This window comes from Lepidochelys olivacea (assembly GCF_965140295.1).
Source record: "Lepidochelys olivacea isolate rLepOli2 genome assembly, chromosome: 11".
NCBI lineage: Eukaryota > Metazoa > Chordata > Testudines > Cheloniidae > Lepidochelys > Lepidochelys olivacea.
In genome coordinates this window covers 75,328,228-75,347,949 of record NC_140421.1, presented here as the reverse complement: position 1 = coordinate 75,347,949, position 19,722 = coordinate 75,328,228, and the positions used below count along the sequence as shown (strand labels likewise).

Below are 19,722 nucleotides of genomic sequence, written 5' to 3'. Positions count from 1 at the left end.
TGACTGGATGGCCATTCATAAGTTAAGGAACACCTGGGTCAATAAAGGCTATGAGGGCTCCATCAGAAAGCCCCAGAACAGAGGAAGCTCCTGGTGGGGAGAGACATCTCAGGGGAGCTCGTGAGGAAGCTACTCGCAGTGGTGTCTCCCTGAAAAGCACAGGCCCACAGAGAGAAGGAAGAGGCCCAGAGAAAGTGTGTGCCCAGGCAAGGGACCAGCACAGCCCAGGAAACAAACCAGGAGTGGGACTTTGTGAGGAGCTACTAGAGGCTCAGCAAAGAGACACACACCCTCAGGGAAAGAGTGGCATCTGGCCAAAGGCCCAGCAGAGGCCTAAGTTCCAGGCCATCACCTTCAGCCCCCAACTAAAACCTCTCCAATGCATCATCAAGGATCTACAACCTATCCTGAAGGACGACTCATCACTCTCACAGATCTTGGGAGACAGGCCAGTCCTTGCCTACAGACAGCCCCCCAACCTGAAACAAATACTCACCAGCAACCACACAACAGAACCACTAACCCAGGAACCTCTCCTTGCAACAAAGCCCGTTGCCAACTGTGTCCACATATCTATTCAGGGGACACCATCATAGGACCTAATAACATCAGCCACACTATCAGAGGCTCGTTCACCTGCACATCTACCAATGTGATATGAGCCAGCAATGCCCCTCTGCTATGTACATTGGTCAAACTGGACAGTCTCTACGTAAAAGAATAAATGGACACAAATCGGACGTCAAGAATTAGAACATTCAAAAACCAGTTGGAGAACACTTCAATCTCTTTGGTCACTCAATTACAGACCTAAAAGTTGCAATTCTTCAACAAAAAAACTTCAAAAACAGACTCCAACGAGAGACTGCTGAATTGGAATTAATTTGCAAACTGGATACAATTAACTTAGGCTTGAATAGAGACTGGACGTGGATGGATCATTACACAAAGTAAAACTATTTCCTCATGTTTATTCCCCCCCTCTAACCCCCACTGTTCCTCAGACGTTCTTGTCAACTGCTGGAAATGGCCCACCTTGATTATCACTACAAAAGTTCCCCCGTCCTCCCCGCCCACTCTCCTGCTGGTAATAGCTCACCTTACCTGATCATTCTCATTACAGTGTGTATGGTAACACCCATTATTTCATGTTCTCTGTGTATATAAACCTCCCCACTGTATTTTCTACTGAATGCATCCAATGAAGTGAGCTGTAGCTCACGAAAGCTTATGCTCAAATAAATGTGTTAGTCTCTAAGGTGCCACAAGTCCTCCTGTTCTTTTTGCAGATACAGACTAACACGGCTGCTACTCTGAAACCTGATTTATACCAGTGGCCGAATCTCTCATTCCCACTTAGTGACGTAGGTTTTCAAGTGGCCCATTCACGGGATCATCAAAAACTTGCTCCTTAACCAAGGTGGTAATTTTAAAAGGGTGAAGCGGAATTGTACTCAGTACATTTGGGACAGGTGACAGTCTAATAGGATGTTCTCCTGTACAGGTTTCACTATGCTCATTGGATTCAAAATAAAACTAGGGTTTGCAAAAGCCTTGAAGCTTGTGAACTGTGCTGGATCTTGAAATTCCATTAGCTTGCTGAAATAAGATACTTAAACATATAGCATGTCCGGTGCAATTTATGAACCCATGCTCCCATACAAACAGTAATTCAAACATTGGGCAAAATCTTGTTTCCATTCAATCGAAAAGCTCCGATTGAGTTCAAGGTAGACCAGGATTTGACCATTATTTTCAAAGGTAGCTTTTATAATGTGTGCTATTTTGGTGATAACAGGACACAATTGTTCCCACTCAACATGTCAGTTGCAGTGAAGTTGGAGTCATCAGCAGGGCCAGATTAACCCATCACTGGGCCAAAGGCAAACATACACTCTTGGGCCCCTACTTTCTAATATGAATAACAACAAACAGCTAATAAATGAAAAGAAGAGGAAAAGTACATCTTGATGATGATCCCTCCCATTCAGGTCACTGCAGTAATTCCTGTCTCAGCCTGGTCACTTTCTGCTGTTAGAGAAGAAAGTGGTTTCTTTTACTCACAGCCCTTCTCTCTCTTTGGCTCTGCTGGGAATGGCAGTGAGTCGCACTTGTGTGTGAGAACTATCTTTGCTCCCCCATTCACTGGTGTGCATTTGCATGCAGATTGAAAGTACTTCACTCACTTGACTGATTTCAGAGTAACAGCCGTGTTAGTCTGTATCCGCAAAAAGAAAAGGAGGACTTGTGGCACCTTAGAGACTAACAAATTTATTTGAGCAAAAGCTTTCGTGAGCTACAGCTCACTTCGTTGGATGCATTCAGTGGAAAATACCTATATAAATCTCCCCACTGTATTTTCCATTGGATGCATCCGATGAAGTGAGCTGTAGCTCACGAAAGCTTATGCTCAAGTAAATTGGTTAGTCACTAAGGTGCCTCTAGAACTCCTTTTCTTTTCATTTGACTGAGTGGCTTTGCAACCTAGTGCATGGTGGGGGTTGCAACATCACTGACATTTGGCCCAGCTGCCCTTCTGTCATGTAAAAAAACAAAAATCAAAAACATTTCCCCCACACACACAGCCATGAAACTGAGCCCCAGGCATATGCCTAGTTTGCCTTAGCATTAATCCAGCCCTGGTCACCACATGGCCCAGTATTCACTCTTCAAAGAATTTGTGTATTATTTCTAGTTTTGTTATGTAGATTCATTTTGGAGAAGCTGTTGCAAACAGCAAGAAACTTTGCACTCTGCCTTTATGTCTCTAAGTAGAGCCTGTTCTTGAGGTAAGAGTTGTTCCCTGGGAACCAGGCATTAGTGTTTTGGTGGAGATTACTAAAAGAGGGATTTGTTTGCTGGATGTTTATGAAAACTTCGGTTCCAGGACTGGTGAATATACTATGAATGAACCAATTATACTAAGAAAATGCCCAGACTCAACATCACTGATTTCTCATCCGATGAGAAATCAACATGCAAGACCTCAACATCTGATACCACTTAGCAGAGGGTGACAATATAAAATATAGTGTGCTTGCCTTGGTAAAGTCGTAGAAGAGGTTTCCTCTCTATTTTTTTTTGGTATGAAGTCATCTAGAGTAATAATGCTGTTGACAATGCTGCTGCTCTACTGCCTACTGGTTTCACAGTTTTGAAATAATCTTTGTTGTATGTTGAAACTAGTTATAAAATGTGCCATTCGCAGGGAGAGGAGGGGACAGTTGTATAAAATGTATTTTTCTTTACACTGTGAAGTTTCTGGATTTGACAAAAACTGATAAACAATGGGCAGATAGCTCTATATATGAGGGACTCCTATGTAGCTATAATTGTTGGACAAACGCTTAAGACCGGACTCTGTGATTTCCGCACAGCATTGGGGTCTGGTGAAGTTCTGGGAGGGATTGAATTTCAAGCAGCATAACCCCAACTGGAGCTCCCAGGCACTAGGGAAAGTATAGACTGCTCCTGAATTCTAAAAAACGACATACTAGAGGTGATGAAGCAAATCCATTTGTTGTTTGAAATCTGCTCACAGCAAGGAGATTAGTTACATGCTCAACAACGCCAGGAGAGGGGTATCAAAAAGCCACACTGATCTGGGGTCCTGCTTCCAACTGCTTTTTATTTGGCAGAAAAATTGCTGGAATAATGTTAGCTGTAGCTGGATTTGTAACAAAAGCTATTAAGTGACCTCTCTTAGGGCTACCTCATCTGGGGTATTGGGTTGAGCGTCTGGGTGTCTGTGAGTACTCTGCTGATTCTGTGATACTCTTAGTGCACAGCCATTAAATTTACTTCAAAACTAAGTCCCCTGAGCAGAGATTTTTAGCCACAATGCTCATCTCACCATGACTCTAAGTAATGCCTTAAGACTAAATAAATAACATTTTTCCCTTTTATCTTTGGTACTTTCAAAGAGCCTATCCACATGGTGTATGAGGCTGTATTTGCAGTTGTGGGATAAGCCAACCTTGCTAGTCTAGTACTTCAAAACCCCCAAAGGTAGCAGGAGGAAAGTGGGGAGAGCTGTCAAAAGGAGCAAAAGGTAATGGTGGGACGCTGGGCCAGTTGGCACATGGGGATGCTAGGCGTAAGGAGGGCGGGTCACGGATTGTGCTGGCAACCCCAACCCAAGGGATACTTGGCAGTTTCTGTTGCATTTGCTTTGAAAGTGGGGTGCATGAGCCCGGACCCACTGAAATTGAAGATGTGTGTATGAACTCTTACGACCCAAAACTTGTAGGTTTTGCAAAGCTTTATGGGCAGTCCCAGGAGAAAACAGATGGAAGAGGGAGCAGACCTAATTTGTTAATTATGTCCCTTATCTTTTAAAATTACATGAACCATCATGACTCTTTCAGCCAAGTCTACTTTAGATATACAGTTCTATATCGCAGAGAGTCCTGTGGCACCTTATAGACTAACAGACGTGTTGGAGCATGAGCTTTCATGGGTGAATACCCACTTCGTCGGATGCATGTTGTATGTGGTACAGAGCACATAATAAAGTGATTGCCAACAGCATTTCCCTTGCACCTTCAGTATGTCCTACCAACAAATCACTAACCTGAGACCATGGCTTCTTCTGTCCACAATTGATCCCTCCAATAAAGACCATATTGGGCATCACAGGCATGGGATACTCAAACACAAAATCAACTCTCTTCAGCCAAATGGATCCATGAATGCCAGCACTGGCCCCAGGTGGCTCAGCCCCGGGAGGTGGCGGGCCGAGCAAGACGAGCTGGAGCTGCGCTGGGGAGCGGGGCAGGCAGACCCCTGTGGGACGTGACCCCCGAGAGCCCCCCAGCCCAGCCCAGCCCAGCCCGCAGAGGAGCAAGTGGGCAGAGGAGACTGGAGGGGCAGGGACACCTGGGGTGGCCAGACAGCCGACAGGAGCACGGGGGAGGGGCTGGAGAGGAGAGGAGCCAGCCTGCGGTGGCCCCTGGGCTGGCAGTGCAAGTGAAGGGCAGCGCCCGGCTGGCTGACGGGCCCCTGTTGAGTGTGGGCCCGGCGCCAGGGTGGCTCTGGCGCCATTGTAAACCCGGTACTGGCTGTAGTGTGTCCAGTGAAGACGCTCCACGCTGACGGGGGAAGAGTTCTCCTGTCTGTGTAATAAACCCACCTCCGTGAGAGGCAGTAGCTATGTCGGGGGGAGAAGCTCTTAGGTTGGTGTAACTTACGTCGCGGGGGGGGGGGCTTTTTCACACCCCAGAGCAACATAAGTTCTGCCGAGATAACCTGGAGTGTAGACAAGCCCTATACGATGACGCCATACAGAGTAATACCGCTGATGTCGTTGCTGCTCAAGTGCCTACAGATACAGTAACTCCTCGCTTAACGTTGTACTTCTGTGCCTGAAAAACGCGACTTTAAGCGAAACGATGTTAAGCGAATCCAATTTCCCCAAAAGAGTGAATGTAAATGGGGGGGTTAGGTTCTAGGGATTTTTTTTTTGCCAGACAAAAGGCATTATATACATTTTAAACAATTTTTAAAAATCAATTTAACACAGGTATTAAACAGGCTGGCAGCCCCCCATCAGCTCCCCTACACTCCCCCCTCCCCACTGCCTGCTGCCGGACTCCATGGATCAGCACCTTCCCCCTGCTCCCTGCCCCCAGCAATCCGCTGCCTTGCGGTGTTCAGGAGGGAGGGGGGAGGCTGCACGCCACGTCCTCGCTCCTCCTCCCCCGCCTCCTGAGCACCGCAAGACAGCGGATTGCCACAGGCGGGGAGCAGGGGGAAGGTGCTGATCTGCAGGGTCCACCGGCGGGCGGGAGGCACTGGGGGGAGGGATGTCGGGGGGCTGCCAGCTGAGGGCAAAGCAGGCGGCCAAACGACATTATAGTGGAGCATTGCACAACTTTAAATGAGCATGTTCTGTAATGGAGCAGGGACGTAAGATCAAAACAACATTAAGCAAGAGGACGTTAAGTGGGGAGTTACTGTATTTTTTTTCCAGCTGCATTGGAATAATCAATGAGGCCCCAGGGCCTTCACAGCCTGCTCCATAGTTCTCATAACAATGTTAAATCACCTACATTTCACTCGCTGTCTATGCATCGCTTCACAGAAGCATCTATTTTAAGAACAGAAGGAACGATTAGATCTTAGTCTGACCTGCTGTATAACCCAGGCCATAGAATTTCACCCCTTTACTCAGCCCAGTAACTTGTAGTTGACTACAGCATATCATAAAATATGTCTACTATATATACACACTATGGCGTGTATCTAAGATGGTACATACTGTACACTATGTGGAAAAGTTAATGTTGGTGCCTTATCTTGTCTATGCTTTCTTCCTGAGCATATACGTGTTCTTATATAATATGTGAATCTCAGCCACGTACCTGAGGTAGGTTGTTCCCCTCCTCACAGTTTATGCCTCCGATGAAGACCATGTTGGGCATCACTGGTCTGGGATACTCAAACACAAAGTCGTATCTCAGGAGCCAAATGGAGCCATTTTGGTAAAGTGTTGGTATGTGCACATCTCTCTGGAGAAACTTTGAAGCAATGTCTTGGTATTTGGTGTACAAATCCTTAAACAGTGATGTCTCTAAAGAGCTAACAAAGAGGTTCAGCACTCGCTGGGTAAATGTCATGTGGTCTGTGTAGCTGGTATAGCATCTTGGGACGTAGGAAACAGGGTTTGGAGATTTACAGATTGCATGCTCTAAACTGCATGGAAATCCACGAAAGAAGTACACGGAAGGGATGGACAGATACTCTGCCAGGATCACCCCACATGGCAAAGCTGGGTCTGTGAAGAGCACATCAAATTTACTCTCTTCCAAGTACCGTATGATTTCTCTGTTCTGCAGGAGGCTGTCACAGTTATAGAATAACAAGTCCAGTACAAACATGGCACTGCTGTATGCTTCTGTGATCATAGTAGGGAAGGAGACTTCATCAAAGGGCTGGTTAGCAAAGAAACGAAGACGACGGCCTAGCTCTTCCTGGGCGTAAGGCACAGCGTACGTTTTCCTTGCGTAATGCTCTGATTCTTTCAAGCACAAATTAACTTCTGGAGCAAGCACTACTATTTCATGCCCTTTCTCACTGAGCTTCTTCACCACTGCACGCATGCTGAGCCAGTGACTTCCATCCTGAGGGATCACCAGCAGCCGCTCACCTTCCACAAACCCCGAAGATGCTAAGAAAAGAAAAAACCCTGCAGCAAACTGGTAAAGTCTGGCAATGACTGGAGCCATCTGCAAGCTGGAAGCAGATGCTTTGACTCTGCAGGTGTTAGTTCAGCTATAACAAATGGTTTCTAACACCACCCAGACTTTAGCGCTGCTTGCAACCTTTTTGAACTTACTGTCTCATTTATTTTTAAACTCTGTGGAGCTGGCAAAAGAAAACACTTCTAACGGACAAATTCTACTGTTGGATTTGCCGGCATCATTTTCAGTCAAGAAGAATGTCTTTGATTTACTCATTAACTTAAAGTCCATTTCTCTACACTTAATTGCATAGGCCCCTTCTGACCCCTGGTGCCAGCCCGTGAGAGTCAGCACATTTCATCACCCAGAGGTGTCTTTGTGGTTGTCAATCATTCATAGACTAGATCAGCAAAAGTAGTGATCTGGGTTTGTGCCAGTGCGATGCAAAAAAACCCCCTAATGACTCCACGTTTGCAGCAGTTGCTGTCTTCAAACAGTAGAGATTTTGGATTGCTAGGTTCTTCTGTCCTTCATAAAGAATTGCCCGTTTTGTAACAGGAATTGAATAGGCCATCAGCATACTATATTGTGTCACTAAACTCTTTTTCTGATTGTCTGTTAGTGGGTGGCCAGGGCAAATACTAATATAGCCACAAGGCTGCACACACAACACAATTGCATTCAGCTTGGACTTTGCCTCCAGGCTAGTCCAGTCTTCATGCCCTTTCATTCCTTGGCATCTCTGCTGAGAGTGACAGAGTACCAGTTCTATTCATAGGGTGACCAGATAGGAAGGGTGAAAAATCGGGAAGGGGGTCGGGGGTAACTGGCACATCTGGTCACCCTATCTATTCAGGATGTGGACACGGTAAGAATTGTGTGAGCCACACAGGACATTTAATAGCCACAGGAAAGTGAAAACTTCCTGCTCAGGCTGTGATCTCATCTGCTCACACAAGCTGATCAGATTGTCCCATGTCAACATTAGGAAAGGGAAGCTCCAAAGGACGTCCAGGTTACTGAAGGTGTTGGTAATTCAGTATGTGCCCCTGTGACGGAGTACACAGACCCCACGCTGATGGAGAGGGGATTAACGAGATTCTGTGGCCTTTGGACTACAACCGAGAGCAGAGGGCAGGCCTGTCTTCCCCTACTGGCGGGGATGTGAAGACCCCAGAGCCAAGGGCTGGTAGGCCCACAAAGCCTGAAGTTGGGCTGAAGCTGTGATGTGATTCTGCCACTCTAGTGCCATGCTGGACTCAAATTCCCGTGGATGGGGAAGGACTAAAAGTGGCCTGGCCGAAGGGCAAAGTCACAGGAAAAGGCAGAGCAGGGCAGGGCCAGGGCTGCTGTCGGGAAGGGGTGCCAGAGGAGGAGGAGAGCAGCGACAGCATGCCCTGCCACAGGGGGGTGCACCTGTGCTGAGGAGACTCTTCCACAGCCACTTATCCTCGTGAGCCTGCACCAGTGTCCTACCATGGGACCACTGTGCTTCTGTTAGTGCCATGGTTTTGCTGTGATGGATAGCCACGGTCCTGGCCAGCCCCAGCCACTAAAGTCTGTGTTTTTGCAAACCTATTCAAATCCCAGGGGAGCTTATTATGTTCTGCTCACTTTGTGGTAGCAATTAGTCTAACAATAGTCCTGTTTCATTTTCTGCCCCAAACTGTTTTGTTATGTTCTTGTATGCTGTTAAATCGCTTCCATGCTCCATCACAGAGGTGGCTGCCCTGAACTGGTGGCAAAGTGAATCTTGCCCATATATTGCTATGGAGTTTGCAAAGCACTTAAAGATCCTTTTGTATGAAAGGCCTTATTATGTAAACTACTGTATTATTCATGTCTGGAATTTCCATCACTGTCACACATGAACTGGTGACATGAGGCGGTAAAATGAGGTAATTTACAGGAACTCCTCACTTAAAGTCATCCCGTTTAACCTTGTTTCATTGTTACGTTGCTGATCAATTAGGGAACATGCTCATTTAAAGTTTTGCAATGCTCCCTTCTAGCCGTTTGGCAGCCACCTGCTTTGTCCACTGCTTGCAGGAAGAGCAGCCCGTTGGAGCTGGCTGGTGGGGGCTTGGAACCAGGGTGGGCTGGCAGCCCCCTATCAGCTCCCCGCTCCCCTAAGTTCCCTGTGCAGCAGCGGCTCAGCAGGCTACCAATTGCCGGCAGTTCAGCTGTCCCTCCCCCGACTGCCATGTGCTGCTCCTGCTCTCTGCCTTGGAGCTGCTCCCCAAGAATCCTGCTTGCTGTGGGGGGGGAGGGGAAGAAGAGGGGGCTAATGTCAGGGTGTCCCCCTCCCCCCTGCACCCCGCTTACCCCATCTTCCATAGAGCAGGGGGGAGCCGCTGCCAGCGGCAGCTGAGGTCAGGTCTCAACTTGCTGATCTAATTAATAAGGCAGTGTACTTCTGACCCCACTCTTCATACTTAAAGGGGAAATCATAGAATCATAGAATATCAGGGTTGGAAGGGACCTCAGGAGGTCATCTAGTCCAACCCCCTGATCAAAGCAGGACCAGTCCCCAACTAAATCATCCCAGCCAGAGCTTTGTCAAGCCTGACCTTAAAAACTTCTAAGGAAGGAGATTCCACCACCTCCCTAGGTAACGCATTCCAGTGTTTCACCACCCTCCTAGTGAAAAAGTTGTTCCTAATATCCAACCTAAACCTCCCGCACTGCAACTTGAGACCATGACTCCTTGTTTTGTCATCTGTTACCACTGAGAACAGTCTAGATCCATCCTCTTTGGAACCCCCTTTCAGGTAGTTGAAAGCAGCTATCAAATCCCCCTTCATTCTTCTCTTCTGCAGACTAAACAATCCCAGTTCCCTCAGCCTCTCCTCATAAGTCCTGTGTTCCAGTCCCCTAATCATTTTTGTTGCCCTCCGCTGGACTCTCTCCAATTTTTCCACATCCTTCTTGTAGTGTGGGGCCCAAAACTGGACACAGTACTCCAGATGAGGCCTCACCAATCTCGAATAGAGGGGAACGATCACGTCCCCTAATCTGCTGGCAGTGCCCCTCCCTATACATACCAAAATGCCATTGGTCTTCTTGGCAACAAGGGCACACTGTTGACTCATATCCAGCTTCTCATCCACTGAAACATCTAGGTCCTTTTCTGCAGAACTGCTGCCGAGCCATTCGGTCCCTAGTCTGCAGCGGTGCATGGGATTCTTTCGTCCGAAGTGCAGGACTCTGCACTTGTCCTTGTTGAACCTCATCAGATTTCTTTTGGCCCAATCCTCTCATTTGTCTAGGCCCTCTGTATCCTATCCCTACCCTGAATGGGCCTCTTACTGAATGAGGGAGGCAACCCAGTGACACGGGATGTGGAAAAAGCTAATGTGCTCAATGCTTTTTTTGCCTCTGTCTTCACGAACAAGGTCAGCTCCCAGACTACTGCACTGGGCAGCACAGCATGGAGAGGAGGTGACCAGCCCTCTGTGGAGCAAGAAGTGGTTCGGGACTATTTAGAAAAGCTGGAGGAGCCAAGTCATAGAATCATAGAATATCAGGGTTGGAAGGGACCCCTGAAGGTCATCTAGTCCAACCCCCTGCTCGAAGCAGGACCAATTCCCAGTTAAATCATCCCAGCCAGGGCTTTGTCAAGCCTGACCTTAAAACCCTCTAAGGAAGGAGATTCTACCACCTCCCTAGGTAGAATCTCCATGGGGATAGAAAGTCCATGGGGCCGGATGCGCTGCATCCGAGAGTGCTAAAGGAGTTGGCGGATGTGATTGCAGAGCCATTGGCCATTATCTTTGAAAACTCATGGTGATCAGGGGAAGTCCCTGACGACTGGAAAAAAGCTAATGTAGTGCCCATCTTTAAAAAAGGGAAGGAGGAGGATCCTGGGAACTCCAGACCAGTCAGCCTCACCTCAGTCCCTGGAAAAATCATGGAGCAGGTCCTCAAGGAATCAATTCTGAAGCACTTAGAGGAGAGGAAAGTGATCAGGAACAGTCAGCATGGATTCACCAAGGGAAAGTCATGCCTGACTAATCTAATTGCCTTCTATGACGATATAACTGGCTCTGTGGATGAAGGGAAAGTAGTGGACATGTTGTTCCTTGACTTTAGCAAAGCTTTTGACTCGGTCTCCCACAGTATTCTTGCGAGCAAGTTGAAGTATGGGCTGGATGAATGGACTATAAGGTGGAAAGAAAGTTGGCTAGATTGTCAGGCTCAACAGGAGTGATCAATGGCTCCATGTCTAGTTGGCAGCCGATATCAAATGGAGTGCCCCAAAGGTCGGTCCTGGGGCTGGTTTTGTTCAATATCTTCATAAATGTTCTGGAGGCTGGTGTGGATTGCACCCTCAGCAAGTTCGCAGATGACACTAAACTGGGAGGAGAGATAGATACGCTGGAGGGTAGGGATAGGATACAGAGGGCCCTAGACAAATTAGAGGATTGGGCGAAAAGAAATCTGATGAGGTTCAACAAGGACAAGTGCAGAGTCCTGCACTTAGGATGGAAGAATCCCATGCACTGCTACAGACTAGGGACCGAATGGCTAGGCAGCAGTTCTGCAGAAAAGGACCGAGGGGTTTCAGTGGATGAGAAGCTGGATATGAGTCAACAATGTGCCCTTGTTGCCAAGAAGGCCAATGGCATTTTGGGATGTATAAGTAGGAGCATTGCCTGCAGATCGAGGGACATGATCGTTCCCCTCTATTCGAGATTGGTGAGGCCTCATCTGGAGTACTGTGTCCAGTTTTGCGCCCCACACTACAAGAAGGATGTGGAAAAATTGGAGAGAGTCCAGCGGAGGGCAACAAAAACGATTAGGGGACTGGAACACAGGACTTATGAGGAGAGGCTGAGGGAACTGGGATTGTTTAGTCTGCGGAAGAGAAGAATGAAGGGGGATTTGATAGCTGCTTTCAACTACCTGAAAGGGGGTTCCAAAGAGGATGGATCTAGACTGTTCTCAGTGGTAGCTGATGACAGAACAAGGAGTAATGGTCTCAGGTTAAAGTGCGGGAGGTTTAGGTTGGGTATTAGGAAAAACTTTTTCACTAGGAGGGTGGTGAAACACTGGAATGCGTTACCTAGGGAGGTGGTGGAATCTCCTTCCTTAGAAGTTTTTAAGGTCAGGCTTGACAAAGCCCTGGCTGGGATGATTTAGTTGGGGATTGGTCCTGCTTTGATCAGGGGGTTGGACTAGATGACCTCCTGAGGTCCCTTCCAATCCTGATATTCTATGATTCTATGACACTCAGGTTTCTCTGTAGTTTCATACCGGAGCTCTGAGCAGTCATACTGCTCTCCTACATACAATGCGACTCCCCCACATTTTCTGCCCTGCCTGTCCTTCCTGAACAGTTTATATTCATCCATGACTGTACTCCAATCATGTGAGTTATCCCACCAAGTCTCTGTTATTCCAATCACATCATAATTCCTTGACTGTGCCAGGGCTTCCAGTTCCCCCTGCTTGTTGTTTCCCAGGCTTCTTGCATTTGCAAGGTGTATAGGCACTTGAGATAATTTGCTGTTTGTGCTGCTTTCTTAGTATGAGGCAGGAGCCCTCCCCTTTCATGCTCTCCTGCTCGTTCTTCCTCCTGGTATCCCACGTCCCCACTTACCTCAGGGCTTTGGTCTCCTTTCCCCGGTGAACCTAGTTTAAAGCCCTCCTCACTAGGTTAGCCAGCCTGCTTGTGAAGATGCTCTTCCCTCTCTTCGTTAGGTGGAGCCCGTCTCTGCCTAGCACTCCTCCTTCTTGGAACACCATCCCATGCTCAAAGAATCCAAAGCCTTCTCTCCGACACCACCTGTGTAGCCATTCGTTGACTTCCACGATTCGATGGTCTCTACCCGGGCCTTTTCCTTCCACAGGGAGGATGGATGAGAATACCACTTGCGCCTCAAACTCCTTTATCCTTCTTTCCAGAGCCACGTAGTCTACAGTGATCCGCTCAAGGTCATTCTCTATCTCTCAAACACACACAGGGTGTGTGTATCTGTCTCTGTCTGCCCTCCCTCCTTTCCTGCTGCCTTGTAGAGTCTGAGAGTTAACCTTTGAGGGCTCAGCCAGTTGCTAGTTCATCATTTAGCAGTAAGGCATTCCCTGGGAAATATCCCACTCTCTGATTCCTCCACCTTAACCAAGCTTCACAATCATCCTTACTGTGTACCAGTATTAAATTGTTTGTTTAAAACGTATACTGTGTGTGTCTTTTGTCTGGTGAAAAAAATTTCCCTAGAACCTGACCCCCACATTTACATTAAGTCTTATGGCGAAATTGGATTCCCTTAACATTGTTTCGCTTAAAGTCGCATTTTTCAGGAACAGAACTACAATGTTAAGTGACAGGTTTCAGAGTAACAGCCGTGTTAGTCTGTATTCGCAAAAAGAAAAGGAGTACTTGTGGCACCTTAGAGACTAACCAATTTATTTGAGCATAAGCTTTCGTGAGCTACAGCTCGCTTCATCAGATGCATATCGTGGAAACTGCAGCAGACTTTATATATATACAAGTCTGCTGCAGTTTCCACGATATGCATCTGATGAAGCGAGCTGTAGCTCACGAAAGCTTATGCTCTAATAAATTGGTTAGTCTCTAAGGTGCCACTAGTCCTCCTTTTCTTTTTGCTAATACAGACGAACATGGCTGCTACTCTGAAACCTGTAATTTATTTCAGAGTATCTCAAAGATGATTTTGCCTTACCTGTTTATAAGACTCAAGGTTTTTGTTTTTAAAGACATTTATATTTTAGTATGGATTTAAAGATCCTCAACTGAATATTTATATCAAGTTGTAGATGCCATCATTGACTTTAGAGAAAATGCATAATAAAGAAGATTTTGAACGATAACAGGGACCAGAGTGAGCAATTACCATACATAGTTCATACTTACAGTACCATTAACAGGGAGACCAATGTCACTGTGTAACAGACTAACTACCAATGAGTATGTGCTTAGCTGAAGTCTGTGGCGAGATACTGCAGATCAAGGCTATGATAGAATAATTCTGGTCTCTTGAGCCCCAGAACTGCAATGGAATCTGCTAGTGTAGACCATTGTACCCTTGAAACAGGCCACTGATTTAATGGGACTTTCCACAAGTTGACGGGCCTCTGTTCGCATAGGCACCGACTTCCTCTCTACACAGGGGAGGTGGGGGATGCTCGACACTCCCCCCCGTCTCTGGCCCACCCGCACTCCACCCCTTCCTCCAAGCCCCCACCTCTGCTCTGCCTCTTCTCGTTTCGCCCCCACCCTCACTCCATCCCTTCCCCAACCCTCCACTTCCACGCCTCTGCCTCCCAGCGCCTCCTGCATGCTATGGAACAAGGAGGGGGAGGAGTTGATTAGCAGGGCCAGCAGCAGGTGAGAGGTGGGGGGAGGGAGCTAAGCTGCCGGTGGGTGCTAAGCACCAGCTAATTTTTTTCCCTGGGTGCTTCAGCCCTGGAGTTGGCACCTATGTCTGACTGCTCATAATTCCAATTACTGTGCCTTGCTCAGTACAGTTTACTAGACATCGATCCAACTCTTACAAACTTGTAAGGAATTTGTAAAGCCATTTAATGTGCGTGATCCATGGTGCTTGCACATTAAATACGTTTTAAACTGAAGGGACACACTTGTTTGAGTCCATGTTTTCATGCAAGACCCAGATTCATTCCTCTCCCTGTGATGTCAATCATATTCCATGCTCTGTATTAGAAAGAGTGCCTGGGCTATAACCCTTTTGCACTGGCAGAGCAGTACGTTAGGGCTGTGAAGGTGTCCTCGCTGTGCAGCAGAGGATTTCCCTTACACAGGTATAAAATACAATAGGAAAGTGAGGGGAGGAAGGTAGTTTTGATAGCCTGTTTATTATGGGAGCAAAATCCTGTGTGATATAATACCCGTGTAGCAGGCTCATGTCACACCGTTGCTGGGGCATGGCCTTTGCCCCGACCCCTCTCCAAAAGTGCACTGACAAGAGCTCTAGCAAAGCTGAGTCCCTGGCCCACTGCTGTGTTTTGAGGAGCACTCAATGGAGAAGAGGGGATGCTCTTTGTCCCATAAAAAAAAAAAACCCAGCATTTTAAATTTACCAGCACAAACCTGAAACAGATCAGACCAGAGGGAAAGCCTAATGAACACTTCTGAATCTCTTCAGACAGTAGACAAGCGTTAGAACCTTTCAAGGCTGGATGATGACACGTTTCATCGGCCAGTAGAGAAATGCAGTGCTCAACACACACAAAGTGACCCTACACAATTGACCTTTCCATCAGTAAATAGAGTGCATCAGTTGTTTCCTGGATATGGAATACAAGGAAGAGTGACTTTGCAATTCAAAGTAAGCCAGGCATATGCTTCATATGTATTTCCCCCTTAACACTTAGGCTTGGTTGGTTTTCTAGTGCAAAGCTTATAAGGCCATCTCCTGACATTTGCTTTTAGATACTGCAGTTTTAAATTAGGAGTTTGGTACATGAAATGGTGACAAGATATGATGCAAAGGTAAATATCTTTTTATATACTGTTCAGAGGTCTGTCTTTTAAAAGAGATTTCCCAGCACATACAGATTTTCAGTGCAAAAATTTCCAGGACAGACAAGAGAACACAACAGGAGTTAACTCAGCCCTGGTCTACACTAGGACTTTAGGTCGAATTTAGCAGCGTTAAATTGATGTAAACCTGCACCCGTCCACACAATGAAGCCCTTTTTTCGACTTAAAGGGCTCTTAAAATCGATTTCCTTACTCCACCCCTGACAAGTGGATTAGCGCTTAAATCGGCCTTGCCTGGTCGAATTTGGGGTACTGTGGACACAATTCAACGGTATTGGCCTCCGGGATCTATCCCAGAGTACTCCATTGTGACCGCTCTGAACAGCACTCTCAACTCAGATGCACTGGCCAGGTAGACAGGAAAAGAATCGCGAACTTTTGAATCTCATTTCCTGTTTGGCCAGCGTGGCAAGCTGCAGGTGACCATGCAGAGCTCATCAGCCGAGGTGACCATAATGGAGTCCCAGAATTGCAAAAGAGCTCCAGCATGGACTGAACAGGAGGTATGGGATCTGATGACTGTATGGGGAGAGGAATCCGTGCTATCAGAACTCCGTTCCAGTTTTCGAAATGCCAAAACTTTTGTCAAAATCTCCCAGGGCATGAAGGACAGAGGCCATAACAGGGACCCGAAGCAGTGCCGCGTGAAACTTAAGGAGATGAGGCAAGCCTGCCAGAAAACCAGAGAGGCGAACGGCCACTCCGGGTCAGAGTCCCAGACATGCTGCTTCTATGATGAGCTGCATGCCATTTTAGGGGGTTCAGCCACAACTATCCCAGCCGTGTTGTTTGACTCCTTCAATGGAGTTGGAGGCAACATGGAAGCAGGTTTTGGGGACGAAGATGATGATGATGATGATGAGGTTGTAGATAGCTCACAGCAAGCAGGCAGAGAAACCGGTTTTCCCAACAGCCAGGAACTGTTTCTCACCCTAGACCTGGAGCCTGTACCCCCCGAACCCACCCAAGGCTGCCTCCTGGACCCAGCAGGTGGAGAAGGCACCTCCGATGAGTGTACCTTTTTAAAATACTATACATGGTTTAAAAGCAAGCATGTGAAAGGATTAATTTGCCCTGGCATTTGCGGCTCTCTTGGATGTACTCCCAAAGCCTTTGCAAAAGGTTTCTGGGGAGGGCAGCCTTATTGCATCCACCATGGTAGGACACTTTACCACTCCAAGCCAGTAGCACGTACTCAGGAATCATTGTACAACAAAGCATTGCAGTGTATGTTTGCTGGCGTTCAAACAACATCCGTTCTTTATCTCTCTGTTATCCTCAGGAGTGAGATATAATTCATGGTCACCTGGTTGAAATAGGGTGCTTTTCTTCCGGGGACACTCAGAGGTGCCCGTTCCTGCTGGGCTGTTTGCCTGTGGCTAAACAGAAATGTTCCCCGCTGTTAGCCATGGGGAGGGTTGAGGGGGTAGCCACGCGGTGGGTGGAGGCAAAATGCGACCTTGTAACAAAAGCACATGTGCTATGTATGTAATGTTAACAGCAAGGTTTACCCTAAAAGAGTGTAGCCACTGTTTTATAAAATGTGTCTTTTTAAATACCGCTGTCCCTTTTTTTTTCCTCCACCAGCTGCATGTGTTTCAATGATCACAGGATCTTCTCCTTCCCAGAGGCTAGTGAAGCTTAGAAAGAAAAAAAAATGCACTCGTGATGAAATGTTCTCTGAGCTCATGCTGTCCTCCCACACTGACAGAGCACAGATGAATGCGTGGAGGCAAATAATGTCAGAGTGCAGGAAAGCACAAAATGACCGGGAGGAGAGGTGGCGGGCTGAAGAGAGTAAGTGGCGGGCTGAAGACAGGGCTGAAGCTCAAATGTGGCGGCAGTGTGATGAGAGGAGGCAGGATTCAATGCTGAGGCTGCTGGAGGATCAAACCAATATGCTCCAGCTGTGAGGGCTGCTCTCATCCTGGTATTCATGCGTTTCAGGGCAGGGGAAAGCAAGTCACAGTTCCATGAAAGTGCCCTTACGCATGCGAAAGTTTTGCAGCCACTGGGAATCATCCCATACCTGCAACACTATGTGGCCCCACCAGTCTGTGCTTGTTTCCCGAGCCCAGAATCGGCGTTCCACCACATGAACCTGCCCCATTAGCACCATGATGCATGCATTGCCAGGGCCCATTGCCAGGGCCCTTTCGGAGAAATCTGTGTCCATGTCCTGATCACTCACGTGACCACACTGACATCGCCTCCTCGCCCGGTATCGCTCTGTCAGGTTCTGGTGCTGCATATGCTGCTGGATAATGCGTGTGGTGTTTAATGTGCTCCTAATTGCCAAAGTGAGCTGAGCGGCCTCCATGCTTGCCTTGGTATGGCGTCCACACAGAAAAAAGGCGCGAAACGATTGTCTGCCATTGCTCTGATGGAGGGAGGGGCGACTGACGACATGACTCACAGGGTTGGCTTACAGGGAAATAAATTAACAAAGGGGGTGGCTTTACATCAAGGAGTATTTCAGGCAGGACTTCACGGAGGGTTCCAATAAGAAATGGTGCACTTAAGTAATTGTTCTTATTGGAACAAGCAGGTTGGTCTGGCCTCTGATTGATACATGGCTAGATTTACCTCGCTGCGCCTTCTCTGTGAGTGACTGCAGTGTGACCTCGAGGAATGAGTCCCCTAGATGGGGGGAGGTGGGGAAGCAAATGAGTACAAAACAAATCTGGTCTATTTCTTGTTTTAATCCACTCCATCTATCTTTTACATCTTTGGCTGGCAGCAGACGGTGCAGAAGGACTGCATGCCATCCACTTCTCATGGCTGCTCAGCAGAAGATGGTACAATAGGACTGCTAGCCATCCTCATCTCTTGCCTGCTCAGCAGAAGATGGTACAATAGGACTGCTAGCCATCCTCATCTCTTGCCTGCCCGGCAGAAGATGGTACAATAGGACTGTTAACAATCCGTATCGCCTGCCTGCTCACCATAAGATGGTTCAATAGGACTGACTGCAGGACTAAAGAGAATGACCGGATCAAGTCACTCCAAATTTAGTCCCTGCGCCCATGTCTGCCCAGGCGCTCCTGGCCGACGTGGCCAGGAGCACCTCGGACATGACAATGATGGCTACCAGTCCTATTGTACCGTCTGCTGCCACAAGGCAAGGGGTTGCTGCTGCTGTATAGCAATGCAGTACCACGTCTGCCAGCACCCAGGAGACATACAGTGACGGTTACCTGAGCAGGCTCCATGCTTGCCGTGGTATGGCATCTGCACAGGTAACTCAAGAAAAAAGGCACAAAATGATTGTCTGCTGCTGCTTTCATGGAGGGAGGGAGGGAGGGAACGGGGGCCTGACGATATGTACCCAGAACCACCCACGACAATGTTTTAGCCCCATCAGGCATTGGGATCTCAACCCAGAATTCCAATGGGCAGCGGAGACTGCAGGAACTGTGGGATAGCTACCCACAGTGCAACTCTCCGGAAGTCGACGCTTGTCTCGGTACTGTGGAAGCACTCCGCCGAGTTAATGCACTTAATGCACTTGGAGCATTTTCTGTGGGGACACACACACTGGAATATATAAAAACGATTTCTAAAAAACCGACTTCTATAAATTCGACCTAATTTCGTAGTGTAGACATACCCTTAGATTAAAAAGGTGCAGTAAAGAGATTACCAAAAACAGAGAAATGAAGTTGGGTGGGAAGAGGACTCCAGAAAGAACAGAGCAATGAAGAGATGGCCCCAAATTTGAACGCTGCTCTCCCAGAACCCTGAGAAAGTTGTGATTCAATGCAAGTCCACCCTGTAAACTCGTAGCCACCTCTGGAAAAAATATCACCTATTTATGCAGAAAATGTTCAAGAGGGACAGAAAAGGAGCTATTTGGAATTATGGGCAATTATTCAGCAGTCCTAATAAAGAGGAGACAGAACTCAGTGAACTGGGAAGAGGCTGCTTTTCCCCTCTTTTGATGGAAATGGATCTATATTTTTAGATTGGATAAGAAATAGGGGATCTTTGCTCTGTCCCTTGAGTCAAAAGGCT

General features: G+C 47.4%; 1 protein-coding gene across 2 annotated transcripts in view; it reads right to left on the bottom strand.

The window, feature by feature from the left end:
- LOC311528063 (UDP-glucuronosyltransferase 1A6-like) overlaps positions 1 to 19,722 on the bottom strand; it is a 64,679-nt gene that overhangs the window by 24,504 nt on the left and 20,453 nt on the right. Inside the window, exon 1 of one of the 2 annotated variants that reach the window (XM_084642688.1) lies at positions 6,363 to 7,404. The exons of the other annotated variant lie outside the window; for it this stretch is intronic. Coding sequence (XP_084498814.1) covers positions 6,363 to 7,226 — 864 coding nt within the window. The 5' untranslated portion in view covers positions 7,227 to 7,404. Of the gene's footprint in view, positions 1 to 6,362; positions 7,405 to 19,722 lie in introns of those variants that run through there. 2 annotated transcript variants of the gene reach the window in all.